This window comes from Apus apus, chromosome 17, assembly GCF_020740795.1.
Source record: "Apus apus isolate bApuApu2 chromosome 17, bApuApu2.pri.cur, whole genome shotgun sequence".
In the NCBI taxonomy this organism is placed as follows: Eukaryota; Metazoa; Chordata; class Aves; order Apodiformes; family Apodidae; genus Apus; species Apus apus.
The window spans coordinates 11,951,170-11,973,930 of NC_067298.1; the positions used below are offsets into that span (position 1 = coordinate 11,951,170).

At 57.0% G+C, this 22,761-nt stretch overlaps 3 protein-coding genes across 16 annotated transcripts in view; 1 reads left to right on the plus strand and 2 right to left on the minus strand.

Moving 5' to 3' along the window:
• RNF213 (ring finger protein 213) overlaps positions 1-9,870 on the minus strand; it is a 50,408-nt gene extending 40,538 nt beyond the window's left edge. For 3 of the 4 annotated variants that reach the window (XM_051635120.1, XM_051635121.1, XM_051635118.1), the window contains exons 1-10: positions 9,618-9,870; positions 7,674-7,794; positions 6,169-6,488; positions 5,053-5,724; positions 4,261-4,442; positions 3,459-3,617; positions 3,023-3,216; positions 2,524-2,804; positions 1,465-1,709; positions 285-482 (exon numbers count right to left, since the gene is read on the minus strand). In XM_051635120.1, coding sequence (XP_051491080.1) covers positions 285-482; positions 1,465-1,709; positions 2,524-2,804; positions 3,023-3,216; positions 3,459-3,617; positions 4,261-4,442; positions 5,053-5,724; positions 6,169-6,488; positions 7,674-7,776 — 2,354 coding nt within the window. In that variant the 5' untranslated portion in view covers positions 7,777-7,794; positions 9,618-9,870. Of the gene's footprint in view, positions 1-284; positions 483-1,464; positions 1,710-2,523; positions 2,805-3,022; positions 3,217-3,458; positions 3,618-4,260; positions 4,443-5,052; positions 5,725-6,168; positions 6,489-7,673; positions 7,795-8,783; positions 8,840-9,617 lie in introns of those variants that run through there. The other variant, XM_051635119.1, reaches the window with a different exon arrangement.
• A 214-nt stretch (positions 9,871-10,084) lies between these two features.
• SLC26A11 (solute carrier family 26 member 11) lies at positions 10,085-18,742 on the minus strand. Of its 9 annotated transcripts, XM_051635149.1 has the most exons (16): positions 18,363-18,728; positions 17,895-18,087; positions 17,615-17,700; positions 16,760-16,839; positions 15,848-15,990; positions 15,386-15,561; positions 15,185-15,257; positions 14,732-14,782; positions 14,343-14,403; positions 13,909-13,964; positions 13,652-13,792; positions 13,398-13,525; positions 12,897-12,996; positions 12,490-12,626; positions 12,068-12,140; positions 10,085-11,824 (listed from the first exon to the last, which is right to left on the minus strand). In XM_051635149.1, exons 1-16 carry the CDS (start codon positions 18,543-18,545, stop codon positions 11,730-11,732), a joined length of 1,776 nt encoding a protein of 591 aa, XP_051491109.1. In that variant the 5' UTR covers positions 18,546-18,728; the 3' UTR covers positions 10,085-11,729. The 9 variants fall into 9 exon arrangements, with proteins under 9 accessions (XP_051491109.1, XP_051491110.1, XP_051491108.1 ...); XM_051635150.1 differs by lacking the exon at positions 14,343-14,403 and having other exon boundaries at positions 13,652-13,734; positions 15,185-15,307; positions 18,363-18,730; XM_051635148.1 differs by lacking the exon at positions 15,185-15,257 and having other exon boundaries at positions 15,386-15,990; positions 18,363-18,731.
• Positions 18,743-18,763: 21 nt separating this feature from the next.
• SGSH (N-sulfoglucosamine sulfohydrolase) lies at positions 18,764-22,523 on the plus strand. Of its 3 annotated transcripts, none has more exons than XM_051635176.1 (8): positions 18,764-18,979; positions 19,266-19,426; positions 19,679-19,784; positions 20,292-20,442; positions 20,685-20,841; positions 21,053-21,134; positions 21,218-21,421; positions 21,736-22,523. In XM_051635176.1, the coding sequence occupies exons 1-8, from the start codon at positions 18,898-18,900 to the stop codon at positions 22,293-22,295; spliced, it is 1,503 nt and encodes a 500-aa protein (XP_051491136.1). In that variant the 5' UTR covers positions 18,764-18,897; the 3' UTR covers positions 22,296-22,523. The 3 variants fall into 3 exon arrangements, with proteins under 3 accessions (XP_051491136.1, XP_051491137.1, XP_051491138.1); XM_051635177.1 differs by having other exon boundaries at positions 19,269-19,426; XM_051635178.1 differs by having other exon boundaries at positions 18,901-18,979; positions 20,378-20,442.
• Positions 22,524-22,761: the final 238 nt, after the last annotated feature.

Consider the following 22,761-nt stretch of genomic DNA (forward strand, 5'->3'; position numbering starts at 1 on the left):
AGGCTGCTTTAACTCACACCAGGCATCACCAACCAAACAAGCTTCACCTCAGCTTGCAGCATGAAGGGTGGTTTGTGTCTAAAAGTAATAGTGCACAGCTTTGCTATGCACGATTATCTCTGAGCAACCACTGTCTGTGTTCAGGTATCCTCAATGTCCATCATCAACACACTACATTTCTTACTTTTTAAAAAGAAAGGAGAGGAAAAAAAAAAAATATAAGAGGTGATCACCAACTGCAGTGTCAAGGCACTGGATGTAACCAGCAGTTCTGGAAAACTCACGTATCTTGCCTCTTCCTGGTTTCAGCAAATGAAAGCCCTTCCAGCCCTGCCCAGACTTCTTCTGCCATGGGCAAGTGGCGACGCTGACACGGAGCCACGCAGAGATGCAGCAGAGGAAGGATCCACACCCACTGGTCTACTTGGTCATCAATGCATCTCTGGCACAGGCATGTCAGGTAAATCTTTAAATCAGGAAAACTGTCCAAAGAAATACACACAGTAAAAGAAAAGCTTTTTACAGGACTCAAGAATGTCCCTCAGGGTGTGGGGGCTACATCTCAATCTCACTATGTACCTTGAAGTAACTTCTGGTAATTATTTTGGCTCAATCTTATCATAGAATAGTTTGGGTTGGAAGGGACCTTAAAGATCATCTAGTTCCAACCCCCCTGCATGGCAGGAACACATCCCACTAGACCAGGTTGCTCTAAGCCCCATCTCTTCGTTGAAGAATAGATATGGCAAAAGTTTAAGACTCAAAGCTGTAATCTTACCTGAATCTCTCTGCACAAACCCTAAGAAGTGCCAATACTTTATTTACAATTCCCATGTGTGTCCCCCGAGCTCAGTGGGGGACGGGGTGACAGATGCAGAGCCAGGCATTCTAGGGACAACTCTCAGCCTCCTTGGTTGGGCTGAAGCACTACAGAAGTCTCAAAGGGAAATTTAATAACTCCAGCTGCACAAGTGACAAAGCACAAATTCAAGTGCCAGATAAACAGTTAGATAAGAGTCTAATAAGCAGGCACATGGAGGGGAAAAAAAACCCAAGCAAAAAACCCCATGTGTAATGATGCACGTCAGAGGAGACAACTCAGTTTAAAGGAGTAACCACATGATGCCCTCGATCACTGCAGGCTGTAAGCACAAATAGCAAACAAGTAAGCAGGTAGAAACTGCCTGACTGAAAAGGATAACAAGTAAGATTTTTATAATAGCTTTAACTCAATCTATACTCTGACAAGAGTGACAAGTTGCACTACAGAAAATCCTGTTTGGACAGAAGTAAAATGTTTTTCACATTGAGGCTGGAACAGAGACCTCTAAAGACACCTTCAAGTTCTCTTTTTTTTTTCTGATTCTCTGACACTAGGGAGCTGAATCCCTCCTTGCCTTATCACACAGTGCTGTGCTTGCAGCAAACCAGCCCAGTCTTGAAGTGCTGGAGTCACACACATACCCAGGAAGCGTGGCAAAAGCCTTTTTGATTTGATGAAAGTCATCCAGCAGGGCTTGCTGCGGCACCTTGTCCAAGCACAGGAGGCTGCACAGCTGAGCCAGATCACTTTTGGAGGGATCAAGATTCCAAAAGTTCATTACTGTGAGAATGGTGAGTCCCAGAGCAAGTTTACTTTTTATTACCAAGTCCTCCTGTGATGAAAGAAGACCTATTTTCCTCATGTATTGCAGCAGCAGATCATTCACCTAGGATGAAGGGAAGAAACAAGCCAGCCACAGGATTAGGTCCACAACAGGTCTTTTTCTTCTGAAGCCATTTTCTTCTGCTGGTTACAGCGAGGACACTCAATAGCTCTATACACCCCACAGCACTGTGGTGGTTGCAGGTGGCACTGACCACCACCAGAACATCAGACCTGGCACCCCAGTACCTATGACTGTTTGGTATCCCTCTCTGTGCTACCAGCTCCCACCACCCAGTTACTGCTGCACCCTCCCACAACCAGCAGATCTGGGGAGCATCAAGGGACTGTGGCAGATCTCAGGAAGGGACTGATGAGCTGAGCAGCTGTACACCCAGTGTTGCCTTAGGTCCTCCTCACACACCACAGTCTTACTCAGCAAGCAGACTCCAACTTCCCAGTGGACTCAGGCTTAGTCAGGAGCCAGGAAAGGGAGAGATTTCAGTCCTTACCCACTGGCCCCAAAAGCTATTCTGAAACCACATCCAGGGGCTCCATACTACTGTACCTGGCATCACCAAAATCACCCTCCTGAAAAACAGCAGCGATACAAAGCCCCCGTGTGCCACCTTGTGGGCTCTCCCGAGTCCCCAAGGAGGAGGTGGGCTGGGAACCAGCAGCCCTGGCACTGGTTGGAAGCCCCAAAAAAGGCAACGTGACATTTCTGCCCTATTTCATAAATATGCTAGGCAAGAAATTTAGGACTCCAGAAGGCTGAACCTTCTGACTGAAAAAGCAAAATTAACCCAACAATCTCAACAGCAAAATTAAAGTTCTGTGTTTAGTAACTGAAAGTCTGTTTTCTAGCTCCTGTTTACCTGACGCATCCCAAAGCCTAACTCCGTCCACAGCATTTGCTTCTCCTCATACACCTGTGGCTCTTTTGTAACCACATAGAACTGCCTCAGCTGGAAGAAGAAGTTCCTCAGGTTGTCAGGACTCCAGGTTCCAAGAATGCTGAAGATATTTTCTAACATAATATTTGCAGCTATTATCTTCCCTTCCACCACATCTTTGTTTTTATTGCCAACAAACGTATTCCAGAATATTTTCCAGGCAGAAGGCTTGGCACACACGATGTCATCATACTGGTGCCACTCTAGAATAAGCAGCACAGGAGAAAAGTCATTTGAGAAGCAGACACATTTGCACCTGCCCTCATTCTTTCAGCTGTCACTAATACCCCCTCTGCCCCATTCAGTTCCCAGCTTCAGACAGTGCTGTCTGAAAGGAATACAGGTTCATACAACGTTAGAAATCACCCCACCAAAAACCCACAGACCACTCCAAAATGCAGATCCAGGCAGAAAAGCTCACCTCCATTGTTGAGCAGTTCTTCTCTTATATATAAGCAGCGATTCACATGTTTCTTTGCTACCGGACGCTTGTAAATGAATTCATAGTCCCCTTTGCCAGAGGCAACCCAGTATTTGTAAGAAATGTATTTATCCACATATTTTTTTGCAAGAGTTACAGTGCCTTCAATGAGGTATCCATGTTCTCCTAGACACCTAGGAAACAACACAGCAAAGGAAGGCAAAGGACACATCAGCTGATTTATACTTGCTTTTCCATGCATCACTCCATCTTTAACAGGAATGGTGATTATTATTTCATCACTAATGTTTTAAAATCATTATCTCCACTATGAAAACCCTCTGTAGTAATATCCACCTGTGGACTTATAGCCACAGTATCATTGCATCCTGTTCTCCAGGGCCAAAACACTCCTGTGCCTCCAGAGGGTACTTACTTGGTGCAGGTCAGCTCACAAATGTTGTCCTTCATGTCTGCATAGGGAGAAATGCCCTCAGCCCTGATGAACACTTTCTCGGTCTCAGGGTCTATTTTGAAGTCTTTGGATAATATTGCATGGAAACACACTCTAACACCATCACTTTGGCTCACAGAACTACAAGGAAAAGTTAGAAGGAAAACAGAAAACAACATCTAACTTAGACCTTAAGCAACAAATAAGTTTTAGCCACTACTTTACTGGATGCAAGACCCACAGGCTCTGTCAGCAGTTCACTCAAATGGCTGCTACACAACAGGCCCAGAGCAAAGCCTAGTGCAAAAAGGAGAATTGGGTTCCTAAAGGCAGCAGGCAAAGTTCTGGCCATATGCCCCTGAGACACAGCACTTGCCAGCCAACAGAAATACCTCACCCAGCAGAGTCCCCCAAAACAGCCGTGCCTTCTGCCCCAGCTCACACACATTCAGCAAAACAAGTTATACTAACCAAAACAGCTCTTCACACCACTGATGTGGAGTTACCTGTGTGAAGCACACAGTGCTCTTAAGAAATAACAGGTCAATCTCTTGTTTATTTATCAGATACTCAAAAAGGTTCAAGTAGCAGGGGTACCACGTTACCCAGTCCATGACCTGGGCTGCAACTCCCAATTACACACTGGCTCTCTCTTGCACAAGCAGCAGTTTACCTCAGTTTTGAGGCAATTCTATTTCCACATATCCAACTGGATACTCTGTACTTTAATCACTGCTTCAGTCTGGAGTCCTCTAGTCTGGGGGAGCAGTAGGGCTGTTCTCACCTTTCTTTAGTCTTATTCACAGGTCCCTGGTTCCCTGGTTGCTGTTTGGCCTTGCAGCTGCCCGTCACAGCTGAAGCATCATCCTTTTGAGCAGTCTCAGGTCTTTTGGCCTGACTTGTCTTCTCAGTTTTTTCATGCACTTTCTCACCTGGGCTCTTCTTTTTCTCCTTTGTGTCTTCATTCTGTGGTAGGAAGACCCACAGAATGACCAATTAAACAGGGGACTCTGGAACTATGTCTGCAGAAACATCCAACATCTCTTCAGATGGCAGGGAATATCCAGAAATCACAGCATACCAGGTAGCTTCATGCTTCTGGAAAAACTAATCCCTCATTGCAAGAAGCTACTAGTTAAGGAAACAGTGCAAGATTGCAAGAGGAGCCCAACCCAAACACACTGGTGAGAAGTCAGGTTGTTAAGCCACAGGTCTCCAGAGGCTAGAGCATAAAGAAAACAAAAGATAACCCCCAGCTTAACAGGCCCATCTGTGAGCACAGGCACCTAAAAAGCATGAACATCTCCTCAGAAATCCAAGAGAGCTCAATGGAAGAGATGGCTGGAGAGGAGACAAGTTCACAGCTCCTGGGGAGAACTGAGCAACCATTCAGTGAGAGAGCTGGGCTAGAACTAACACCCCAGGAGAGCAAAACTTGAAAGAAACACTTGACAGTGACCCCTGCTTCCTCCCCACATCCCCACTCTTGTGGTCTTCAGCCTTGCTGACACAGCACAAACGAATCTTCTCCAAAGAGAAACTTTGCCCGGCTCACCCAGGTGACACCCACACTCACCTGGGAAGCCGAGCAGCTCCGTGGCTGGCTGGGGCGTCCTTTGTCCTTCCCAGCCTGCAGGCAGGAGGAGGGAGTCTCTGTGTCTTGGCTCCAATGTCCAGCACAAGGAGCTGCAGGTTTACTTGTAGGTGCTTCTGTAGCAAGAGACAACCCAGAGGAAATGTTCACTCCCTCTCCTGTTGATGCCAGTTTCTTCGTGCTACCCGAGGACTGGGAATCTGGCCTGGTTCCTGGAAGCTGGCCAGCAGCAGAGGCATGACTGCCCCCTTCCACATCTCCACACTCTGTGGTACTTCCACCCCCCATCTTCTCCTTTAGCACTGCAGAGCTTGGGAATGGGGCAGCCCCACCATCCATGCTGCTCTGCTTTGGTGGGGCCATCACATCCACGCTGCTGGGACCACCTTCTGCAACCACTTCCAGACCTCCAGCTTCCCTTCCCAAGTGACACACAGCACTGTTGCTTTCCCGTGTGCCTCCACTGTCACCAACAAGGACATCAGCACCTGGTTTGGCTACTTCATTGCCTGGGGATTGCATTTCTTGTGGAACAACGTGTGTATCAGGCAATTCTGTGGTTTGAGCTGGTGCTGTGCTTAGAAGAGGCAGAGAATCCTGCTCTCGAGAGCTGGAAGAACCATTATTTGTTTTCTTCTTCTTCTTCTTCCTTTTCTATTAGAAAAAAAAAAAAAAAAAGGAACAACACAATGTCTGTTCATTTATTGTCAAAGAAATACTTTGTCACCTCCTTCATTGCAGCTGGTACCAGCACCTTCCTGCTACACTGGGTCAACAGAGGACCATCAGGAAGAGAAGGAACAAGACCAGCTACCATCTTCTAGCATAGGTGAAATGCAAGTAATGCTTGAGAATTCTGTAGGTTTAATACTCAAGATTCTCTCAGCAGGAACTAAGAGCAGCACGATGTTCACTAACAAGATCAGACCAATTACTAAGCTGAATTCTGTACCAGTTCCCTCAATGCAGCAAAGGTTCAGTTAGGGACACCCTCAGCATGCCAGCAGCTGCATACACAGCACATCCCACAAGCACATAGCCTGCAGTCTGCCTGGGAACCCTGGCAACTGGAGCCAGATTCTGGATTCAGATTCTTACCTTCTTCCGTGACTTCTCAGGAGAATCCCCAGCCATGCTCTCAGGTGCAGTCTCTAAGCTGTCACCTGGGGATGTTACACTCTCCAGCAGTGATGTTCCCTCCTTCTCCTCCTGTGTTCCAACAGAGGAAGGAGGCCCAACAGCAGTGCACTCTGGTGTGGACTCCAAGGGGTTGATCAGAGGTCCTATGTTCTCCATCAGCAAACCTCCCTCCTTCATTTCAATGGAAGAAGGAGGCCCATCAGCACCTTCTCCCTTCACATCTCCCCCAGCCTCTGCTCCTGTATCTGAGTCCAGACCAAGCATCACCTCTCTTCTTCCTGCAACAGAGGACAAGGCTCCTTGTTAAACTAGAGAGCCCAGGAAGAAAACGCTTCTCAGCTGGTGGTGAGCAAGCAAGGTCTCCCACGGCCTAAATGTATCAGTTGAACACACAGGAGCCACTTTGTTGTTCCCTGTATAAGAGCTCCCACTAGCAATGACACCCTCCTCCCTAACACAGCCTCCTTTCCTCTCCAAGGCCCCTGCAGCCAGCAGCAGAATAATTGAGATAAGAAACCACTGTGCAGATGTACTGACCTATCCCTATCCTACCTCCACCTGGAGGTGACCTCTACCACACAGTGATGAATAAACAAGAGATTGACCTCTTATTTCTTAGGAGCAATGTGTGCTTCACACAGTGTTGTGTCCAGGAAGGCACGGGAAACTCTCTTTTTATTTTTAACGCTTTTATCCAGTCCTTAAAACACATGGAAAGGCAGCTCAGTTCCGAGCCTGGCATCAGAGCAGGTCTCTGCCTCCTGCAGGCACGTTCCACGGGCTCTTCAGCACTGCCTCTGCACCAATTTTGGGAGCAAAAGCTTTTAACCTCTTTGAGTGGAGATCAACAAACATCAACATCAAGAAATGTTGATTTCCTCTGGGTATTTTTGGGAGGAGAAGCATAAAAAAAAATTTAAAAAAATCACAGCAAAGGCAGCTCACAGCCCCTTTCTGGATTACATTATACTCTATAAATATATTTCCCCTAGTGTAACTGCAGTAATTGTGTATTTGATTCTGTTGCTGCCACAGAGGCAGAATTAGTGTGTTGTCAAATAGAAATTCAGGGAGTGCAACAAGAAGTTGGAGATAGGAAATTCTGCTTAAAGAGGGACTAGACAGGTCTTTGAAATACAGCAATCCATAAAACCAACATCAGTTCACTGGCAAAACAAAAATTAGTTCAACACTGGAGATCTGAGTGTGGAGAATGTGTGTAGGGGGCATCAGCAACTGACTCTTCCTCCTCCATCCCCCACCAGCCACCACAAAACGAGGAAAACTCAGTCTCTGGCCAGGAATGCAGAAGTTTGAGATAAGAGCAGCACGTCATGACCTGAGCTGAGCAACCCAGAGACACAAGAGCACTGGGGCTCACACAAGAGCCAGGGACGCCCACAGCCTGTGCTCCAGCCAGACCCCACACAGTGCCTCCCAGCCCCCCCACAGCATCCTCCTACCTGAGTTCTTGTCCTCAGCTCCAGGAGCCAGCTGGGCCCCACATTTGCTGCAAGAACCAGGAGAACCATTCCCAGAACCGAAGTGACACTCACAGCACTCCATGCTTCCCAGTCACAAACTCTGAGAAAAGTTGTTTGGAGTCACAGAGGGAGAGAAAAGGATGGGCAGAAAGAGAAATACAAACATGAACATGAAGGCATGAACCTTTATCACACAACCTTCCTCCCAGCTCCAGTTGCATTTTCAGGAACTCAACTGTGACCCTCAGGAGCGGCCACGGGGGCTGCACCAGCTCCCAGGCTGGGGAATGAACCAACAAAGGCCTGAAGAAATAAACAAAAATAGCCGCTCCGCTGTGCGCAGAGACCTCTGCGAATTAAGCTCCCTTGCGAACGCACCGGGCGCGGCGGGGCAGAGCGAGGGCGGCGCGGCCCGGAGCCGGCTGAGCCATGAGCCATGAGCGGGCCGGGCGGCCCCGCCTCGTGCCCCTGGCCCTGAAGGGCGATGTCCCGGCAGGAGGGCCGGGAGCCGAGCCGAGCCGAGCCGAGCCGAGCCGAGCCGAGCCGAGAGCCCCACCCGCACCTGCCCCGGCCGGGGTGGGAGGCGGGCGTGACCCATGGGCGGAGTCTATATTCAAATGAAGCACCCCTCCCTCCCCGCGGATTGGCGGAGAGCCCTCCATCCCCCGGAGGATATGCAAACGACCGGGTGGATGGGCCAATGGCATGGCGAAGGGCGGGAAGAATGCAAATTAGCTCCGGTATCAGAGGGCGGTGCTGTCGGCGGGGCGCGATCTCCGCGGGGGGCATCAGAAATACTGGGGGGTCCCGGGCCAGGATGGCCGGGAGCTGGGAGGCACTGGGGGGGCCGGGGTGCACGGCGGGGTGCACAGGGCTCACCACGGGGTACGGGTGTCCCGGAGGAGAGAGGGGAGGAGTGCCCAGGGCACGGCCGGGCGCACGGGGGTCCGAGCGCACCGGGGTGAACGGGGAGCACCGGGGGGCTGCAGCGGGGCCCAGAGCCCGCAGCATGCCGCCCCGCCCCTACGGAAGTCCCCCGCAAGCCCAGTCCCGGTGCCCCGGTCCGCCGCCGCCCATAACGCTACTCACCGACGGGCCGGGGACCGGTCCCCAGCGCCCGCTCCGCCGCCTCCTGCGTGACGAAGTTTCGCTTTTCCCCCGAGGTGCCAAGTTTCGTTTCTGGGACTTCCCTGCCACCGCCCCCTCCCGGCCCCGGCCAATCCCGCAGCACCGGGACCGGCAGCCGCTCCGGCCACCTCCCACCGGGCGGCTCCCACCGGGGTCCCGCCCCGCCGCGGCTGCCGGGGATGGGGGGGTCTGTGCCCCCCAGAGCAGACCGGGCCGCTGGGCATCCTCCCGGGCACCGCTGCGGGAGGGGGAGGCACCTGCCTCGGTACGGCTGCATCGGGAGGGCTGGGGAGAGGGTCTCCATTGACCCGATGGCCAGTTCCTACCCAGAGCTGGGTGCCCGCTGCTCAGCCCCCTCCCACATCTCCAGCAAAGCCCCTCTGCTTCAGACACACCAAACCCCGCCCCCACTGCCTGGAGGGAAGAGTCCCTCGGGCCACGATGGATGGTTTCTTGTCCCATCCGGTCTCTGCGCTGCTGCAATAACACGGGGAGGTCATCAAGGGGCTCCCGACAGTGCAGGATGCAGGAGGGCTCATGCCGGCAGCCGCGGGGAGGGCAAGGGTGCCGGAGGAAAATACACCCAGAAAAATACACACCAACAGCCAGAAGTGGGGACACTGGTGTCACCCCGTCCCTAGAGCTAACAGGGACCGAGCTGCAGGCGGGCTCCCAGCGCTCACACATTCTCACATAGACGGGTTCGAGCACGCAGGCTATTGACACACGACCAGCCCTTTTTACCCCCATAGCCCCTCTTTTTCCCACTCTTGCTGCTTCGGCATCCTTGGTTACCTGAGATCTCCCCTACGCCGTCCGGCTGATCTCGTCTGGGTGTGCAGAGCAGTCCTTCCTCGTCTGGGGAAACAGAGGGATGGGCAAAGACGGACAGATGGACGGGCAGAGAGGGCCCATGTGCCCTTCCAGTTCTGCAAACGCTTTTACCCTCTGCCGGAGCAGCGAGGGATTCAACGCCGAGAAGCCCCCCCAGGCCCTGGCGATGGGACCTGTTGGCCCTGGCGGGTCCGTGGCTCCCGGGCAGCTCTGCCAACCCCCAGACCTGCCGAGCCTTTGGCAGGAGGAGCTTGTGCCTTCCGGCCGTGACCCACGGAGCAGCCTCAGCTTGGTTTCGCTTTCATTTCCCTGGTCTGCTCAGCAGCGGCCAGAAATGCAAGCTTGATTTTTTTCCTTCCCACATGATAGGCAAAAGCTTTCCCAAAAGGAAAGCAGAAACCATGCTGACTCATTTGCAGTTACTGCTTTATTATACTCTCCTTACGGGAGTGTCAGCCAAGGACATTCCAGGAGAATGTCTTTCTCCTGAACCCAGCCCCCCTGCCTGGCCATTGCTTTTTGCACCCATTTCACAGCAAGGCCAGCACAAGCTGGTGTCCCTGGGCCTGTCCCCTTGGGTGCCTGGCAGAAGTCAGGCAAAGGGCTGCACCCACAGGGGGACAGCCCAGCCCTGCCTGATGGCAGCATTTGGCAGAACACCCCACAAACCAAGAGGCATCAGTAAGGAGTAAAACCACTGCTGTTTTCCATCTCCCAGCAGGAAGAGGTTGGGAACTGCAGCCTGCCCTTGGGCAGCACCAGCATCCTTGAAATTCACTTTGACAAAAGTACCTGCTGCATCAGAATTCAGCACGTCCTAGAATAATAAAAGTCTCCATAATTAAAATAGCTGATTTAAAAAAAGACAACAGCTTCGAGGATGAGGAAGGCCTGGAGGAGGGATGGATTCTTCCTGATGACACTGACAGGAAACAGTTTTGCAGGGAGCAGTTTTGCCCCACTAATCCCTCCCATGGACCACCTGTCCTTAGCCGTCGTCTGCCCTGCCCTGCATGGGACATGGGGATGGTCCCAGCCTGACACACATCCATCCCACCAGCCACCCAGGACGCAGGAAAGGGAGGCAGCTCCCATGGAGGCTGTTGGTTGGGTGTCACAGTGTGCTGGTTTTGGCTGGTATAGAGTTAATTTTCTCCACAGTAGCTGTCAAGGTGCCACGGTGTCAGTTTGTGCTTTTCTTACTGCTGAGCTGTGCTTACATAGTGTAAAGGCCTTTTCTGCTCCTCACCCCAACCCACCAGAGACTGGGCCAGGGGTGCACAAAAAGATGGAAGGGACACAGCCAGGACAGCTGACCCCAACTCACCAAAGAGATGTTTCAAACCATATGTTGTCATGCTCAGCGTATAAAGCTGGAGAAGAAGAAGGAAGAAGCGACGGCTTCTGTCTTCCCAAGTCACCATTATGTGTGAAGGAGCCCTGCTTTCCTGGAGATGGCTGAACATCTGCTTGCTGATAGGAATTCCTTGTTTTGCTTTCTTGTGTGGACAGCTTTTGCTTTACTGATCCAACTGTCTTTATCTCAACCCAGGAGTTTTTACACTTTTACTCTTTCAATTCTCCCCCCCCATCCTGCTGGGGGGAATGAGCAAGCGGTTCCGAGGGGCTTAGCTGCCAGCTGGGGTTAAACCACCACAGACCCTTTTGGTGCCCAATGAGGGGCTCAAGGGGTTTGAGATAACAACAGATTTGATTGGAATGTGCTAGGTGGAATTCATAGCTGTTTTGTTGTTTAGCTATTAACTGGCAGGCTCCTGTCCTTGACATAGGGCTTGCTTGCCTTACAGTAGATTAGTCTCATGTTCATTAGGAGCTGCTTTCTGCTTTCACTGCTCACTGTACTGCTGCACTGCTTATCACTTGAGTCTGCTGAGCCTGGGAACGTTCTGATAACAGCAGTGGTGGTGGCTGGGGCACCACTGCTGGTTCTGTGCTGGACAGCCTGGAACTCCCATGTGACCTCGAGTAGTAGGGACTGTGACCTGTGGATGAGTCCATGGAGTGGAGCCAGCATGGCACTGCTGAGGAGAAGGTCCCAGGTGGCTCCTCGACTCACTGGATGAGTCCTGTGGGCAGCAGTGAGCTCTGGCTGGTGCTGGTGAAGGGGGCTGCCCTGCCACCCTCCGACTCTGCTCCTGCAGCCCGCTCTGAGAGAGGAAGGGGAGAAGCAGGACAGAGCTAAGCCAAGCCTCACCATGAATCCCCAAGGCCAGGGTGCCCTGCTCTCTGGAGGAGTTCCTGCCTTCCTGGGAGCCAGGGCCCTGCAGCCCCACGCTGCAGCTTTGGGCTAGACAAAGGCCAGACAGTCAGGCTCTTCTTCCAAAGCCCTCTAAGCAGCAGTCTGGGGGACCCCCGTCCCAGGAGAGCACCTGGGGCAGCCCACAGCTCACCTGCCTCTTCCAGGCTGGGGAAATGCTGGAATCCTTCTAAGTCTGCAGACAGCAGGACTTGGAGAACAGTGTCCTGAGGGCAGAGAAAACTGGGCTGGGAGAGCCTGCTGCTGGCCCCTTCCCATCTCTCAGGGGTGTGAGCCCCTCACTCAGCCCAGGGCAGAGGATGCAGCCCTTCCCCACCACCCTTCATCCCTCAGCTGGACTGAGATGCTGCAGCCTCCACCTGTTTGAGATGAAGGCACTTGAGATGATGGAAGTGCTACCAGAAGAGAGTTGGCAGCATCCTAAGGGGGGTGTGCCAGCAGCAGGCACAGACCGTGTGGGGCTGAGTCCACGGGCACAAAGCCTGTGGAGCAGATCAACGCCTGGCACGGGCAGCAGGAAGGGGCAGGGGGCAGCCCAGGCTGTGTCCCACCTACCTGCACGCTGCAGAAGGCCAGCGAGAGGCTGTGGTTGTGCAGCTCCTGCAGCAGCTCTGCCAGCCCCACCACCGCCGTGTAATCAATGCTGCTGATGTGGTGACAGTCCAGGATGATGGAACGTGGTGGAGATGGTGCTGGAAGAAGAGCATACGGTCATGTCCCTGTTGAGTTCAGAAATGACCAGCCCAGGGGACACAGCCCTGAGAGACAGAGCCATGGCTGGAACAGGTGAGACAGAAGAGCAGCAGCAGCCTGGGGCTGGTCCCCACCACAGGGAAGCTCCTCTGGCTCTGCTTGCACTGCAGGTCTGGACAGCACAAGTCCCTGCCCCAGAAGTGATCCAGGTGGGCACCAAGTTACAGCTGGGTCTCCAGGACAAGCCGGCGGGGAGGGGAGAACTGTACCTGCCAGGGCACGGCTGCAGATGGCGTCCCGGAGGCACTCGACGGCTGGGAAGTGCAGGCTGCTCCCCGGCTGCACAACGAGCACGTCCCCCTCCAACACCTGCGCAAGACCCCGGAGGAGGGGGACAAGTCACAGAGAGCTCGGGAATGTGACCTTCCCCAGGCAGGGACAATTGCCTGTGTGACAAGGCAAACCACTGTCCTCCTGGCTGAAGGAGGACACACGGAAGCCCCCCATCCCTCAGAGGAAACCCCTCTCCTGCACACGCCCCAGTATCAGCAGGAACAGGCACAGGAATTCCTCCATCTCCTGCTCTCAGCTCCTGGGATGCCCCTTTCCTCGTGCTCCTTGAAAGGCATCCCGGCAGACATGGGAGAGGGTGGGAGCAGGACAGAAGCACCCTGCAGCCCAACACTCCAGTGCCCTCAGGGTGTCCTCTCCCAGCTCCCTGGTAAGCCCAGCTGTCCCTGGCACATCCAAGAGGAAGTTATGAAGCCCACCTTTATTGGGGGCCTGGCAATTGAGTAGAGGAGGAGAATCCCCGAGACCAGCACCCCAGCCACAATGCCATACTGGACCTCCCAGAAGCAGAGCAGGAACGTCACACAGAGGGGCACGAGGTCCAGCCCTACAAGAGATGTGACCCAGGCTCAGGTGCGCCTTGTCCCCGTGTCACAGGGCCCTCCGGGACAGCGCCTGCTGCCGGCAGAGCCGGCTGCACCGGGAGATCGACCGTCCCCGGTGGTGCCCTCACTCTTAACCCGCCACAGCGTCCTGAAGATCTCAGCGTCAAACATGGGGACCACAGCCGAGATGATGACAGCGGCCAGCGCTGCTCTGGGGATGTAGTAGAAGAGCGAGGTGAGATACGCCAGTGAGAGCAGGACCAGGGTGCCTGTGGGAGGTGGGGAGCTCCTGAGCCGTGGAGCCCCCGCACCCAGGACGCCTGGGGGAGTGGGTGCTGGGCACGGGGGTCTGCAGAGCACCTCACGGGGGAGTCAAGAGCTCTACCTGTGACCAACCCTCCTGCGGGGGTGCAGACACCCGACTGCGCGTTCACGGCTGTCCTGAAATGTGAAGTCAAGGTGACATCCCAGACTGTGCTGGGGCTGGCTCCTGCCCCCACCCACTGCCCAGAGACCCCCAGCCCATCCAAGAAAACCACCCCCATTCCCCCCCATCATACCCCACCAGGGAGAAACACAAGCAAGCCCACGGCTCCCACCCTGCAGCAGCACTGCAGAGCACACAAGATGGGAAGGAAGGTCTCTGTGGGACACAGGCATGGCCCAGCAGCCAAAGTGGGCAGGTGGGGAGCTGCCATGAGCTCTGGGACCCACCAGGTTCTGCAGAACCTTCCACCCAAGACCTTGCAGGGCCCTCTCACCACACAGCCCCAGCGAGCATCCTGCTGCTGGGGCTCTGCTCCCCTTCCTGCTACCCACCGGCCAAAGCTGCCCGTGATGGGATACGACGAGACAAAGGATCCCAGGATGTTGGCAAAGCCTGCAGTGGGGAAGGAGAGGGGCTGGGGAGGCAGCTCCTATGGGAGGCAGCACCCAGGGCTCTAAGACTGGTCTGTGCCCCTGCTGTCACTTCCTCTATCTCCAGGCTGGTACCCAGGGCCAGACTGGAGCCCATCCAGCCACGTGAGATAGGCTCAGGGTGCTCTGGAAACTGCTGAACTGTGAGAAAGGCTGGGGGGGCACCATGCAAGATGAGAAAGATAAAACTTCAGAATGGGGGTCCCTGGTAGCTCAGGGGCTGTGGAACACACAGCAGTGCTCAGACCAGACCCCCATCGCCTGGCCCCCTGCTCTGAGCAGCCTCTTACCCAGAGCCAGCAGCTCCTGGTTGGGGTCAATCCTGTAACTGTTCTGAGAGGCTGGAAGGAGAAGAGCAGCATCACCCAGAGCTTCCAGCAGGCATGACCTGCCACGCACACAGAGTGGGGCTGGCAGTGCCTGGGACAGCCATGGGACCCCATACCAGCAACCCCCAACCCAGCACCACCAAGCAGCCCAAAACAATGCTCAGCTCCAGCCATGCACAAAGCAGGACCCCCCTGTCCACTCCCCACTCGGGCTCAGGGCAGCTGCCTGGCCAGGGGAGGGGTCAGCAGCACCTGGTGGGAGCCCCCCGGACAGCCCACACAATGAACCAAGCTTGGCATGGGCAGCCCAGTCCCTTGCACTGCCCCCATGGGAACAGCAAAACCCCCAGCACCCCAAGCCCCCCCCAGAGACCCCCCTGGGAGGGCAGGGGCAGGAGCCTGCTGCAGCTGTACCAAAAGCCTTGGCAATCGCAATGGTCTCCAGCAGGCCCATGAGCGGGACCACGGCCAGCCCGACCCCCATGTCCTGGGAGGGAAGGACACAGTGAGTGTTACCACCAAGGGACAAAGGTCACCCTGCAGAACAGGAGTCAGCAAATGAAGGAGATGGCAGCCCATGGCGGGCCCAGCCTCCGCCAGCAGCCTGGCACCCACCTCCACCATGCTCCGGAAGGGGACGGTGCCGTTGGGTGCAGCCATGGAGAAGCGCGGCAGCCGGAAGGCCGGGAGGCCCCGGGGGATGCTGCCGGTGAGTGTCAGTGGCTGGGAGCCCATCACCTGGAAGGAGTAGGCAACCAGGCCAGCAAACAGGACCACCAGGGCGTTGCGTGCTGCAGCAGAGAGAGCAACCATGAAAACATGCCTGGAGCCCAGAGCAGCAGGAGGGACAGCAGGAGGTGGGTATCCGGGCTGCTGAGGACTTCCAAGCCTTAGGAAGGGACATGTACAATGGCAGGACCAACCTTGGGACTTGGTCCTCAGTGACCCACCTCCAAGTCTCAGCTCCTGCTGACCTGGTCTTTACCAGTTTCAGGCTATCTCTTCCCTGCCCCAGAGAGACAGGACCCCAGCAGGGACAACCACGTGAGGGGAGCGAGCAGGGGGTGGCCAGCGCACCCGTGGCAGTGGTCCAGACGATAAGGTAGCTGACCCTGGCAGCCAGCGGCTCAGCACCAGCAGCTCGGGGCAGGCGGCTCTTCATGGCCTGGAGCCCTGCCAGCGCAGCCAGGCAGGCCAGCCCCAGGACGGCGTCCCCAGCCCTGCAACAGGAACATCAGTGCCAGCCCAAACACTCTGCGGGGCACAGGGATTGCTACCCCGGAGCCCCACGGGAGGAAGAGTGTGCCCAGGCACACCCGTGGCAGCTGGCAGGGACGCTGGTGACACCTCCGCACCACCAGCAAAACACGTCATCTCCCTGGGGGACAAGGGAGGAAGGTGGTATGATGCTAATGGGTTTGTGGGTTCTTTATAAAGAAGGAAGAAGGTCCCCTGTGACAGGCAGGATCCATGTGGTGGGATCTGCCTCCTCCCCTTCCTGATGCTGCCCCTCACAGCCAGGCAGGGAGGTCTCTGCCAGCCGGGACGAAGCTGTCCCCTGGTGTCACTGCATGTGAACCCCAGACTGCAGCATCAACCCTGTGCAGCTACAAGGAGCAGGTGGGGATGCACAGGGATACCTGAGCTCCCTCTTGGACTGTCAAAAACTGGAGGAGGACTTGCAGCACAGTCAGTCCCAAGGGTATATCTTTGGGCTGGCAAAACCCTGGTGTACATAACTGGGAGTGGAAAACTGGGCCAGCCTTCCCCATCCTCCCCCATCCTCCCCTTTCAGCAGCTTGGGAGCCTGTGTCCTCCCTCATCTTCAAATTTCCAGATCAAATGGAAATGGCTGAGAACAAACACTTGCGTCACAGCTCTGGGCAGGCACCAAGAAACCAGTCCAAGGTGTGACCACAGAGATGGGGAGGGAAGCAGCAGAGCCCCAGACCCCGCAGCTGTGGGGGACGGCACAGGGACGGTGCTGACCTGGTCTCCCCGATCCTCCGCAGTGTTTCATACACCTGCAGGAAAAACTGCCGAGGGATCCCCTGCAGCCCCAGGATGTTCTGTACAGGAAGACAAAGCCCGGTGAAAGCCCAGCACAGTCCGAGCCGTCAGGTGCCACAGAGGGACTGCCAGGAGCACCAGGGCCAGCCCTGCACGGGGTCCTGGCACACACATGGTGTGGTGCTGCTAGTGGGAGCAGCAACACCGGCTCCATGCAGGCAGGGCACAGAAATGCTCTGTTTTTTTCCACACTCCCAGGTCCTGCGATCCCTCCATCCCATCACACACACCCTCACAGAGGGTGTTCAGTTCAGAACCCCAGCCCTGCCATCCCCTGAACCCTGCCAGTAGCAGCAGCAAGGGCCCAGCGCTGCGACCGCAGCCATTAGCCAACACCAGCCCGCTGGTTCCTGGCACAGCCTGACACCACCTCCCAGAGCCTCTGATTTTGGTTAACCACAAAGGAAGCACTGCAGCCCCAGAAGAGCCAGAGTGACTCAGGTCTCCAAGAGGCCGGCAAGGGAGAGTAGAGCTGCAAACTCACCGTGCTGAGAGGACCACCGAGCACCTCTTGCAAGTGGTCAAATCAAATGTCCTGTTTGACTGGTGTCTTGAATGCCACCAGCTGTCACAGGCAGAGGGTGTGCTCAGCTTGCTCTCCTCAGAGTAAAGCACCAGAACCAGAGGGAACCTGTGCCTATTTGGGGCTCTTTCCTCTCCTTCCTCTCCCACCAAGCATATCCCCCGGCCTGATACCAAACATCCCAGATCTGCAGCACGACTGGCTCCAGCAGAGAGCAGGCAAGGTGTCTGGAGAGCTCCTGCAGACCCTACCTTGACCTGGTTGAAGCTAATGGTGATGGAAGCAGCCGATGTAAACCCTTTAATGACCGGGCAGGAAATGAAGTCCAGAAGGAAACCTGCACAGGACAGGGGGCGGTAAGCACGCTTCTGGCCCCGACGGGGAGAACAGGGTGTCTGCAGTACACGAAGCTGCCACAAGTGTTAGCAGGAAAGTGCCAGTGTCTGGGAGAGCACAGGGGAGAGGGGGAACAACTACAGGATGTACAGCAATATCCTAAAAATACAACCACACATAGCGAGAGCTTCTCACCGAGGTGCAGGAGCCCCATGGCCAGCTGGATGCAGCCGGAGAGGAAGGCAAGCAGGACGGCATAGACAGGCTCGTGGAAGGCGTAAGAGGAGACAAGCAGCGACATGATGGCTGTGGGACCCAGAGTCACGTCCTTGGCAGTGCCCAGGAAGCAGTAGACAAAGCAGCCCGTGAAGGAAGAGTAGAGGCCGTACTGCACGGGGACAAAAGGAGCAGTGGGACAAGGCTCGGAGCCGGGGGATGCCAAACGCCTGCAGGGCGAGGAGGGCCGGGCTGCCCTCAGGTCCCTCCTGCACCCGCAGCCAGCCCTGAGCAGACACGCGGCGTTGTGTGACATCCTGCCCCGGAAAAATGGGCGACTGCCCAGGACCAGCGCCCGGCCGGCAGCCGCCCGGCCCTGCCCGCCGTGCCCCGCGTCAGGCTGCCGGTGTCCCCGGGCACCCACGGCCGCAGGGCACTGCCACCCACCTGCAGAGGCAGCCCGGCCACCTCAGCGTACGCCAGGGCCTGCGGCACGACGGTGAGCCCCACGGTCAGACCGGCCATCAGGTCCAGCTGCAGCCAGGCCAGGGAGTAGCGCGGCAGCCAGCGCAGGGCCGGCAGCCACCGCCAGCCCCCCGGGCACGGGCAGCACTGCCGGGGACCCGGCATGGCCGGGCCGGCGTCCCCCTGGCCCTGGTCCCCGGCACGCCGCGGGGTCCGGAGCTCCCGGGGCTGTCACCGGGCGGAACCGGCCGGGTATCCCCGCGGTACCGGGGGCGGAGCGGCGGGGGCGGAGCGGGAGGCGCCGGGACGACCCCGCTCCTCCGCTCGCCCGTTCCCTGCCACGGAGTCGGCGGCTCCGCCCGGGCCGGATCTGAGCTCCGGGGCCTCCTCATGTGACCGGGGCAGAGGAGGAGCCGGGGCGGCCGGAGCAGCAGCCGAGCCCCGCCGCCTCCCGGCCGCTGCCGCTGCCATTGCCGGTGGCGGTTCCGGTGCCATTGCCGGTGGCGGTGCCGCTGCCATGCGGTCCTGGGCGCTGGTGCTGCTGCTGAGCGCTCTCCGGACCGGCGGGGCCCCGGCCCGCAACGTGCTGCTGCTCCTGGGTGAGTGCGGCCGCCGGCCCGGCTGAGCACCGGGACCGGTCCCGGGTGTACCCGCCGCCCCAACCCTGGGACCGACCCTGTCCGAGACTGGCTTCGGGGGTCCCACGCTGCGTCCCCCCTGCTGGGACGGGCACCGCAGCACCGGCCCCAGCGCGGGCCATCCCCAGCCCAGGGATGCTCCCGGGTGTCATTAGTGTCCCCTGCGCTTTGCCCCTCGCACGGCTGGGGACACGCCGGGTGTCCGGCCCGGTGCTGCGGGGCTCATCCCGCACCCCTCCCGCTGCAGCAGATGATGGTGGCTTCGAGAGCGGCGCCTACAACAACTCGGCCATCCAGACGCCCAACCTGGACGCGCTGGCCCGGCGCAGCGTGGTCTTCCAGAACGCCTTCACCTCCGTCAGCAGCTGCTCCCCGAGCCGGGCCAGCATCCTCACCGGCTTACCCCAGGTGGGGGCACGGACCCGCACGGGGTGGGGGTTGCCAGTCTGCGGGGGCACTTGGGGTGACCACAGCCAGTGTGCTTGCAGCATGGTGATCGGACCTGGCAACCCCCCCATACCACTGACCCCCTCTCTCCCTGCCCCTGGACCTGCTGCCCAGCGCTGCAGCTGCAGCTCCCCGTCTTGCAGCGCGGCCAGGCTTTTTGTGGGGCCAGGGGGCAGACATGGGCCAACCGTGTTGTCTCCCCGCCCCCTGCAGCACCAAAATGGGATGTATGGGCTGCACCAGGACGTGCACCACTTCAACTCCTTCGACAGCGTGCGGAGCCTGCCCCGGCTGCTCCGCCAAGCACACATCCGGACAGGTAGGGAGCTAGGAAAGTGACACGGGTGGAAATCCCCTCTCCCTGCACAGAACCCCATCGGTTAAGAGAGCTTGATGGCTGACCTAACCCTGCTCAGTGGTCATACACGGGCTTTGCTTCGCTTCCCCCCACTGCTGCTCCTCTGCCATCCTCATTACACCTCACTTTCATTTCTGTTCTCCATCCTGCTCCTTCCTGCTTCCCAGGTTCACACAAGGTTTCAGCTTGACCCAAACTTCCACCTGGTCCATTCAGCTGCTCTAGCTCTTACCCTCACCTGTGACAGGGGCAGTGTGGTTGTCAGGGGGGTCCCTTTTTCTGAGAAGATGTGGAAGTGCCTCTGCAATGGTTGGAGAAGCCAGCAGCATCTCCCACTCTCAGCAGCGTTTGCTGAGTACAGCCATGCTGGAGCAAATGAGCTCCACCAGCCCCAGGAGGGAGACAGCAGCCCATGTCCTGCCCCCCAAAACCCCCGCTCCCACACAGCACCTGTCTGTGTTCTCCCAGGCATAATTGGGAAGAAGCACGTTGGGCCCGAGACTGTCTACCCCTTTGACTTCGCCTACACAGAGGAGAACAGTTCGGTTTTGCAGGTTGGGAGAAACATCACTCGAATCAAAGCGCTCGTCCGGCAGTTCCTGCAGAGCCAGGACCAGAGGTGAGATGGACCCTGTGGCCCTGGGGTGGGCTGCCAGGGGGCACAGAGAGGAGAGGGGAACTAGCCACCCTGAAGACATGTCTCTATGTCCCAGCTGATCACAAACAGGGACACCTTGTCTCTGCCGCATCCAAAGCCCAGATTAGGTGGGAGTCATCCTGCAGACCCAGCCCAGCCCAAGGAAGGTCTTGGGGAACATGGGCAGCCTTTTGTGACACCACCTCCACCCTCCCCATCTCTAGGCCTTTCTTCCTCTACGTCGCCTTCCACGACCCCCACCGCTGTGGGCACTCCCAGCCCCAGTACGGGACCTTCTGTGAGAAATTTGGCAATGGAGAGAGCGGCATGGGCTGGATCCCTGACTGGAAACCACAGCTCTACCACCCGGAGGAAGTGCAGGTGGGAGCCTGTGGGGCTGCTTGGGGCTGGGGAGGGCTGTGCGGGGCCCCATGGGTGCTGCATGTGACAGCAGCCTCCACGGGAGCCTGGGTGGCTGCAGGCTGTCCCCTGCCATCAGCATTACAGGCAAGAGCTGGCAAAGGCCACCCCAGCATACCCATGACCTCCTTCCCCATGGCTGCCACGTGCTACTTTCCCTTTCTCTGTTTAGGTCCCTCACTTTGTTCCAGACACACCAGCTGCCCGGGCAGACCTGGCAGCCCAGTACACAACCATTGGGCGCATGGACCAAGGTAGGAGCCACAGGGGCCAGGCTGGTGCTGGTGAGCCCTGCAGTCCCTCCCATCCCTCCTCAGCTCTGCCCCTTCATCCACAGGGATCGGGCTGGTCCTGGAGGAGCTGCAGCACGCTGGCTTCCACAACAGCACCCTGGTGATCTACACCTCTGACAATGGCATCCCCTTCCCCAGTGGCAGGACCAACCTCTACCGGTCGGGCACTGCCGAGCCCCTGCTGGTCTCCTCCCCAGAGCACACCACGCGCTGGGGACAGGTCAGCCAGGCCTTCACCACCCTCCTGGGTAAGAGCCTGTACCCCCTGGGAGGAAGAGGCATCAGCTGGTCCCCACCCGCCCCATGCCAAATTCCAGGGTCCTCTCCCAGAGGACATCCTGCAACCCTTGGCATTGGCATGGCTGGCCCTGGGAAGGGAGAGGAGGGATGATGGAGCAGCGGGGTCTCCTGCATGGATGGACATCATCCTGGGGCTCAGCTCTGCAGCTCATCCCAGGACCACCCACAGCAGCAGACCCCAGGGACCTTTCTGCCCCCACAGAGGCTGAATTCCCTCCTATGAGTGCCAGCCCCTCCTTTCACCCTTCTCTTCCCTCTCCAGATCTGACACCAACCATTCTGGACTGGTTCTCCATCCCATATCCTCATTACAGTATCTTTGGCAAAAAGCGTGTGCAGCTCACTGGGAAGTCCCTCCTGCCAGTGCTGGAGTCAGAGCAGCCCTGGGCCACTGCCTTCAGCAGCCAGAGCCACCACGAGGTGACCATGTACTACCCCATGCGAGCCATCCAGCACCAGCAGTTCCGCCTCATTCACAACCTCAACTACAAGATGCCCTTTCCCATCGACCAGGACTTTTATGTCTCACCCACTTTCCAAGACCTGCTTAGCCGCACCAGGGCCGGGCAGCCAACCCACTGGAACAAGACCCTGCACCAGTACTACTACAGGGACCGCTGGGAGCTCTTTGACTGCAGCCGTGACCCCACCGAGAGCCAGAACCTGGCCCCCGACCCCCGCTACGCCGCCGTCTTCCAGCTGCTTCACTCCCAGCTCCTGAAGTGGCAGTGGGACACGGGTGACCCCTGGGTCTGTGCCCCTGATGCTGTCCTGGAGGAGAAACTGACCCCCCAGTGCCAGCCACTGCACAACGAGCTGTGAGCCCCAACTCTGTCCCCCCCTGCCCTGGGACATGCCTGTCAGACATGAGGGGGTCAGAGCAGGGTGGCAGCTGGGCCAGCCTCAAATGCCTGAGTGGCACCCCAAGGCTCTGCTCTCCCTGTCACAAACACTGCCTGGCCCTGGTACATTCAGGGATCCTTGTGCCTTTATTTTCAGTCAGAAGTGCCATAGGGCCAAGCTGCTCCTCAATAAAGTCTCTTGAGGAGAGGTCTCTGCTTTTCCCTAGAGCTGAGCACATCCCTGCCAGCTCCTGGCACCATGATCTCTGAGCAGCCCTACCTGCTGCCAGTCCTGGGGCAGAAAGGGACAGCAGGTACCAGCGAGGAGGCAGCAGTGGTACAGTTTAATTTAGCAAAATATCCAAAGTGCCCAGTGCCCCTGAGGAGCATCTGCTCCCTCCCTGCTCCACCAGAGCCACAGGGTGGGGGCCAGGCCAGGGCCACTG

Coding starts and splice junctions, on each gene's coding strand:
- SLC26A11 (XM_051635148.1), bottom strand. CDS start 18,545: ATGCCGGGTCCCCGGCAGTGCTGCCCGTGCCCGGGGGGCTGGCGGTGG. Junction 15,991..16,759: donor CGGAGGATCGGGGAGACCAG/GTCAGCACCGTC, acceptor TTCCTGTTGCAG/GGCTGGGGACGCCGTCCTGG. Junction 13,965..14,342: donor ATCACGGGCAGCTTTGGCCG/GTGGGTAGCAGG, acceptor TTCACATTTCAG/GACAGCCGTGAACGCGCAGT.
- SGSH (XM_051635176.1), top strand. CDS start 18,898: ATGCGGTCCTGGGCGCTGGTGCTGCTGCTGAGCGCTCTCCGGACCGGC. Junction 18,980..19,265: donor CAACGTGCTGCTGCTCCTGG/GTGAGTGCGGCC, acceptor CTCCCGCTGCAG/CAGATGATGGTGGCTTCGAG. Junction 20,443..20,684: donor CTGCAGAGCCAGGACCAGAG/GTGAGATGGACC, acceptor CCCCATCTCTAG/GCCTTTCTTCCTCTACGTCG.